This window comes from Glycine soja, chromosome 8 (assembly GCF_004193775.1).
Source record: "Glycine soja cultivar W05 chromosome 8, ASM419377v2, whole genome shotgun sequence".
Classification (NCBI taxonomy): Eukaryota; Viridiplantae; Streptophyta; class Magnoliopsida; order Fabales; family Fabaceae; genus Glycine; species Glycine soja.
The window spans coordinates 2,378,892-2,386,772 of NC_041009.1; the positions used below are offsets into that span (position 1 = coordinate 2,378,892).

General features: G+C 34.1%; 1 protein-coding gene across 1 annotated transcript; it reads right to left on the minus strand.

The window, feature by feature from the left end:
• Nucleotides 1-312: 312 nt before the first annotated feature.
• On the minus strand, nt 313-4,426 carry LOC114421120 (inactive protein kinase SELMODRAFT_444075-like). Its single transcript, XM_028386923.1, has 9 exons — nt 3,915-4,426; nt 3,478-3,632; nt 3,308-3,402; nt 2,131-3,149; nt 1,487-1,647; nt 1,234-1,310; nt 1,009-1,156; nt 737-886; nt 313-636 (listed from the first exon to the last, which is right to left on the minus strand). The coding sequence occupies exons 1-9, from the start codon at nt 4,093-4,095 to the stop codon at nt 601-603; spliced, it is 2,022 nt and encodes a 673-aa protein (XP_028242724.1). The 5' UTR covers nt 4,096-4,426; the 3' UTR covers nt 313-600.
• Nucleotides 4,427-7,881: the final 3,455 nt, after the last annotated feature.

Sequence of the window (7,881 nt, forward strand, 5' to 3'; positions counted from 1 at the left end):
GGAGAAAAAGAAGGAACAAAGAAAAACAGGCAGTGAAGAGATAAGTTGAGAGTCCGTGAGAAGGATGAGGGGGAGTTGTGAGCGATGCAGATGGAATGCCTTAGTTTTTCTTTCTTTAATTTATTATTACTATTATTTTATCGTTAAATATTTTGTAACATTTCAAATGACGCGATCACACTCTATTCGTTGTTGTTGTGTCTAACACGTCACTTTTAACCCATTTCAGAGCTCCATATATGTACATTTCAACAATGGGATGCATGTTATGATCCGTGCCTTGGTTAGTTGAGTTGAGGCAATCTTGTTCCATTGAGTGACTGAAGCACCTTCAAAATCGTTTCACGAAATTAGCATTACACAGGGAAGAAAGGGTTTAACCATAACTGGAATGTTTTTCTGTACAATTAACTAAATAATCAACACGAGTTCGAATCACGCTCCTCTCCACAAAACCGAAGACAACATGTACAGCACTGATATAAAAATCTAGGAGGAAAAACTTGAAGCTTTTTACAAATGAAAATTCAGAAGAATCTGCAAGAAGCTTTAAACTAGTTCTACACTAATGTTCTTGGGAAATGGAAATGTGATAGGCAATCACATGAGAATGTCACCTTCCAGCATCCTGAGCACCTATATATATATGTATGAGAAAGTATAAAACAATGAGTGAGGGGTGAACATTGGTTCAGGATAAAATTTGTTGATAAGTAAAATGAATTAATTTTCCAACCTGAGACATTCTTGGCCTTAAATGAGGATCCCGTCCGATGCACAAAGAGGAACATTTCAGCATGCGATAAACCTCTTGATCAACATAGCAGTTCCTTAAGCTCGGATCTATTAGTTTATAAGTAGCTTGTTTTTCAAGCAATGGGCGTGCCTATGAAGACATTTGAAGTGAACCACAAGCAATAATTTTAAGTGTTTGTTTTCAAACATCATAAGAAAAACTGTTAAACTAGAATATGTAGTCAACATTTTCAGATATCAATAAAATCTTACCCATTCACTTAGGCATTGCTGGCCCTTGGGCCGATTTATATCCACTGCTTTCCGTCCTGTGACAAGCTCCAGTAATACTATCCCAAACGAGTACACGTCAGCTTTTTCAGTAATTTGACCACTTTGAGCATATTCTGGCGCCAAATACCTGTGAATAACCAAGGCTTACATCATCATTTTTTACAACTAATCAAAAGAAAATGGGAAAAAAGACATTGGCACTACCCAAATGTTCCTATGACCCTGGTTTCCACACCCATGTCTCCATCTGGCTGCCACCTTGCTAGTCCAAAATCTCCTACCTAAAATTATTTGAGACATTTCATATTTTCAAACATACCTAAAAGCATAGTTATGAACATATTGCTTCATAGAAAGCAATCTTCAAACAGAAGTAAGTCATTGCTGTATAAAGCATATGAAACCATTAATGTGAACACTCATCAGTCCATTTTTGAAATTGAAGAATAAGACGTACTAAAGCTTCAAAATCATGAGTGAGGAGAATATTGTTAGGCCGCATGTCACGGTGCACAATACAACCCACTCTACATTCTTCGTGAAGGTATCTCAAGCCACGAGCTGCTCCAACTGCAATCTTTTGCCTAGCAGACCATTCCAGTACGCTCTCCTTTCGTCCTGCAAATTCAAATAATCCCTTAAATATCCCTATTTTTTTTGCTATATAAATCAATGAGTTTTAATACACTATCAGTGTAAAGATTAACCAATCAAAATAATAGGTATGACATTTAAGATAGTGTAAAAAAATGTTTACACTGTTAGTGCATTCTAAATGAATTTGCCAAATCAACAAATATGGAAAAAGTGCATTGATGACACTGGTACTTCATGAGATATTTGATTGCTACACATTCACAGAAGGACGGCCAATCAAAAGACATTTTATGAAGATTATGATGACAACCCTCGACTAAGGTTGAATAAAGATCATGGGAGAGAAATTTTCATTAGGGAGTATAATGGTAATTAACTTGTCAGATTATTTCACCTGCAAAGATATGTAGTATGGGTAAAGCTAGAAATGAAAAGAAGAACAGAAGTCTCCACAGCCGGTTATGAATGTAGCGAAAAAAAAATCAAGGATTCAAAGGAATTTACTGTAGATATGAGAATCCAGAGAGCCATTGCAGATGTACTCATAAACTAGCAATCTCCTTCCATCCTCCACACAAAACCCAATTAACATCACAACATTGCGATGTTGTGCACAGCTTAAGACCTCTACTTCTGAGCAAAACTCTTTATCTCCTTGAGTACTGGCTAATTTATACTGCTTGACAGCAATTACTTGCCCATCAGGCAGGACACCGCGGTGTACAGAACCAAAACCACCTTCTGCCAAGAAGTTTGCTTGCGAAAAACCACCTGTGGCAAGTTGCAATTCAGCAAATGTAAACCACCTTGGTGGATTGCCAAACACAGGAGCCTTGTGCTGACAAATGGAGCACAATGGGGGAGGTCCAGGAGCTGAAGTTTTAGATAGTGAAATTGCTTCTCTAACACTTTTGCTTAAGTTCACATCAAGTTTACAATTGAGCATCCCTAGGATAGGATCCTGATCCAACTTTGAGAATTTCTGAAGCAAAGTTTCATAGGCAGTAGCTAAAGTCTTGTCACTAGATCTTTGCATGTTCTCATGTTTTGAGTAATCACCATCCATGCAAATTACATTTGCAATCCATGGCTGAAAATATGAGCTCTTGGATGACATACTTAGCTTTTCACTCTCAGAGTCAGACTCAATATCCTCCAGGTTTGTCAGTCCCTCGTGAACAAAGGTAAAACCTCTCCTTTGTCTTTCATGATTGTCGGAGTGGAAAAATGGTGAAGTTGCAGGGTCTGAGCTCGATATGGATGATGTTCCAATATCAGTTGCAGTCAGTAGTGGTGACCCTTGCTCAGGACTACTAGCAGGAGTAACAGCTGGACCTCTAATTATATCTGCATGTTCAGAGTTGTCTTTGAAGTTTGAAAGTGCCAATGGACAAGCCATGTTTAGTTCCATCTTAGACGAACTGTTCAAATTCAAGCGCAGAATCTTTGGCCTAGACCGCTTCATAATTACAATATTGCAATGCAGCTGCTCCATGCAGTCTTTCTTTTCAAGCTTCAATTTTCTGAAATTGTGGAAGAATAGATAATTGCTGTTCAGTCCATAAGTAATTAAGGCAATTTCACAGCAGGTACAATCTTATATCAATGGCATTGCATATTAAGTTATGAAACAACACAGTTTTTAACAGAGAAATTGAAATACAAAAGTATTCATTATTACTTGTCCAATATAACCCAGCTTGACTGGACTCTCTTGGCTTCAGCAGCAACAGCTCCGGATAAAGAACCAGAAAGAATCTTCACTCTGATTTTTATCTGTGTAAATATTTGACAGTTTAGAATAAGGAAAGTAACTTATATCTGGAAGTTATTACACTTTGACGTTCAAACCTTCTCGGGATCATAAAAATCATGGAGTTGAAGTACTAATTGAGAACAGGAATCTGTAATAACTTCTTTCTGATCTGAAATAGTTCCTAAACTGGATCTCCAATGACTCGAGGCACAATCAGTAGTAAATCTTGAAAGTCCCCATACCCTCTTGCCTGCAAAATGCACAGATTATCGTCAATCATGAAATGAACCTCCTTACCGGAATGAGTAGAAAAGGTTTCTGGATTGTTCAGATCTCAAGCAACTCTTAAGGTCCTAAAGCCTCACATATTTGAAAGTTGAAAACTGAATTGTGTAAAATGTGATGTTCTTAACTTTATTTTTTATTTTTTTATCTCAGCTTTATAAAGCCATTAAGTGTGACATAAATTGAATAAAGTAACTAACAGGCTGCCTAAGCAGATGGAGAAAAATTGAAAGAAAAGAATCAATACTTGAGGAAAGAGGCGGAATGAGAACCAACAGCTTAATGCAATCCCCTGGCTGAACAACATGAGTCAAAGCCCACACCAAAGCATTCCTTGAAATATCTCTAGAAGCTTTTACTGCAACCACAACCACTTTACCGGTACCCATCTCTTCTTCATGTTCATGACGACCCTTTTGGCTGCTCATCTCAAATTTCTCAGCTTGCAACCCCAAAAGCCATCTGAAACGCTGAATCGGCCAAAATATTGCAACTTTACTGCAATGAACAGTGACAATAAACACCCTCGGAAACCAATGTTCTTCTTTTGCGTCACCCAGAGCCAGAAGAGAAAAAGTAGAAGGCCACACACACTTCAAGGCACTTTAGTAAAACAACCTTCCCGTTAAAGCGCACACACACACAAGTGAAAAAAAAATCCACGTTTTAACAGCGAGCAACAGTGTTTGTTACGTTACATTTCATAAAATTACAAACCGAGGATACCTATTTCACGTTGAATGCGTCAGGCTATGGAAACAGATTCCGTTACCCCATTTCTTATTATTAGCATTTTCTTCTGACATTTTGTGCATAATGATTGAGACACGAAGCGCCTTTGAAAATTGAAATTAAAAAAGGGATAATTTCAATTAAGTAAGGACACGAAGAAATGGACAATTTATAGGTGAGAGTGTAGAGACAAATCCTGTTCACTAATCCCAAAATTGAATGAAAAAAGGTTCATGTCATATTAATCATGTTAACCACTGAATTGTTAGGAACCCACAAAAGTTCAAGCCATTTTCAGTTACCGAAAATTATGAGAATGAAAAAGGTAATGGATGATGAATGAGCAGTGTAAAATATGTCGCTTGAACCGAGGGAAATGGATATTAAAAGTAGTACTAGTAAGTTAGTACTAGTAGTATTATTACTGGCAAGTGATAACAAAGGTTTTACTTAGAAATCACTCTCCATAGTTGTCAAATAGGGTGACATTGATGACATGACATGTGAAATTTTTTTACTAGTGGTGTGGTACCATTCTTGTGCAAGTCTCTTTGAAAGTTCCAATTATTAAGATTATTTATATTGGGCACGAAATTACACCTCACGTCAATCCCCACTCCACATTTGGCACAACAAGGTGCAATAAAATACAAATCTAGGAAGAGCTGAATTGAAAATGTTGCTTTCATATAAGTGGGAAGGTGCCAATTGTTATAATCATTAACTGGAGAAAACTTTTCCCTACTGAATACAAATGCAGTAGTACTAAATAGGATGGCCTAAGGCCACGATTGACTATATGGCCATTTTGTTTGCTATGTATATAATATAATGAGCCAACAAAAGATACGCACTGGAAAGTGAAAGGGTAATGTTATAATAATGCATATGCATCTTTAATGGACGATATCTGCACTGTGGTTTTATACCAATCGGGTTAGACTTGGCACAAGCTTTGTCTCAGGCGAGTTATGTGTTCTCACATGTAGTAATGCTTTATCGTGAGTTCATTAATGATACTGTGCACTGTCGATTTATCAATTGTTATTCTTCCAATCCAAACAAAACAATAATAGTACTTTGTTTTGTTTTCCCTTTCGTCAACGAACTTACAATTTATAAAGACCTCCATAAGATACCAAAAATAAATTAAAGATATAAGTAATTTAATAATTATAGAGAAGGTAATAAGTACTTGTTTAAGTAGGGTATCAAAGTATCCATGCTAATAATAGATTCGAACCCATGTGCAGGTAAATAACAACTTTTAGTGTCCATATTCATACTTAAATATACTTAAAAACCTACAACACATATTTTAATGTACTATTTTTTAACAAATTAATAAAATAGAAAAATCATTTTAGTATAAATTATTTCATATGAAAATAAATAAATTAAGTTTACAATATCATAATTCAAAAACATATTTAACGATCTTTCAAATCATAATTATAAAATATAACAAATATTAATTATATAATTTTAGAATTTAATTAATATGTATTTTTAGCATATGCAAGTAAATGAGGTACAATTTAATGATTAACTGAAACGATATTTAAAGTATTTAATTTTAGAAAATAAAATTTAAAGATTAGTTAGGATAAAATTAAAACTCAAAATGTCTATTTTATTAAAAATAATAATTAATAGTCAACACTAAAATAAAATTAAAATTTAATAGTTTATTTTTAAAATATAAATTTAAATACTTTTTTTTCGTAATTTAAATATACTCCTTGTTGTATGGCATGGACAGAATCCATGGTTGCTTTCTTTTATATATGCTTGGGAAACGTGAGTAACATTGTATTATGTATATGTCTGCATGTTAGCCACACATGGGATGGGGAACATGGCACAGTTGTTGAGCTTGTCGCTTTCCTTATAGCTGATCAGAATTCAGAATCGGTGGAATTCATATCTTAGAAGCCAAATTTTCTTTTTACAGAAAAGCAACCATATTTCGAATTGGTTTTTTAATATAACTTAAAATTAACGCTGTTTATCTGTGAGATAAGAATAAGAATAAAAAGAAGTGAAAAGAATAGAAAAAAATTGAAAAAATAAAGTTATATTTTTAATCAGTAAAAAAGAGAACTTGTATAAAAATTGAAATACATAAGTTAATTATTGTTTCTGTTAGACGATTATCTGTTACTTGATTAACGAATTTATTTTTTACTTTTTTTTATCTTTTCAAGTGTTAAGAAAACACCAAAATTCATTGTTAGTTCATTTTTCTCCCAAATCTCATCCGAAAGTGTGAAAAAATCACCCAAAAAGTGACAAAAACTTACAATTTTTGAAAATATTTAGCCATGAAAAATTGTTTAATTCATTTTTTGGGAGTTTACCTATCACAAATTATTTAATTTAATTTATTTGTAATCAATTTAGACGTATAAATTTGTTAGCCACTTTAGATTCTCATCTAAAGGAGATACCACCTAGAAACAAAAATATTTTTTATTTTTATAGGGCTAAATTAATAAAAAAAATTATAAGAATGAAATTAATACTTTTTAATTTTTACATGACTCAAAACATATTTTACCGTAAATTTTTTTGTTCTCCCATGTTATGAAAAAAAAAAAAAAACAAGATCTTAACCCCCTTAAGTCAGTTCAATTAAGTTTAGGGACATGAATTGTAAATATGCAAATTTCATGTCCAATAGCGCATTCAGCTCCTTTTCTATTTTCTCGTCCTTCGCCTTTTTATGAGACCTATTATGAGCATTTTTCAAGGTTTTGCTAAGTGCTAGAAATCCGTGGAATATAACATTTTTTGTGATGCTTAATGCTACTTTATCCTGGGTCATGAGGCTTTTATTCTGCACAGTTTGAAGTCCTCATAGCAGAAACGAATTTATTTATCATGCTTAGCTAACGAATTTATAAACCGAGATGCCTAGTTCCCTTTTCTACGAATTACGGAATTCCTAGCAAAATTTAGGCTTATAGGTCAAATATATATAGTGGAAATCGTTTACACATCTACAGTTGTGTCATTAAGCTCATGTATGAGAGTCGGGAAGCTATGAAACCAATTTCTAAGATGCTTAATTAGGACCGCTGAACCGAACATTTGTAGGGTTCATCTTCTGCATTATGGCTGAAATTGTGAACCATTCTTGGTGGTGACATGAATTGTGAGTCAGAAGTGTCATCTCATTAAACATATATGAATGCATGATAAAAGTCATGATAACTTTTTTGTTCTATTGACCGAGGATTCGTATGCATATATTACTTTCACCAATCTTGCCTTTCACTTTGTGATGATGATATATCTGTTAAGCTAGGAGCTAAACGTTCAGACATGGTAAGATATCTCATTAGGTATAGGATTAAGTGTTGAGAATTACTCAGTTCTAAGAGTTCTTTTCTTATGGTAATTACTAGACTTAGGTATATTGACCTGCTGATTGTGAACTAAAATCTATTAAGGCCTTGTATTGTTACTACGACCTGTGA

Excerpts from the sequence above, each read along its gene's own strand:
- LOC114421120 (XM_028386923.1), bottom strand. The coding sequence starts at position 4,095 with ATGAGCAGCCAAAAGGGTCGTCATGAACATGAAGAAGAGATGGGTACC. Across the intron at positions 3,150-3,307 it reads AGCTGGGTTATATTGGACAA|AAAATTGAAGCTTGAAAAGA; the intron begins GTAATAATGAAT and ends CCACAATTTCAG. Across the intron at positions 1,311-1,486 it reads CTCATGATTTTGAAGCTTTA|GTAGGAGATTTTGGACTAGC; the intron begins GTACGTCTTATT and ends AAATAATTTTAG.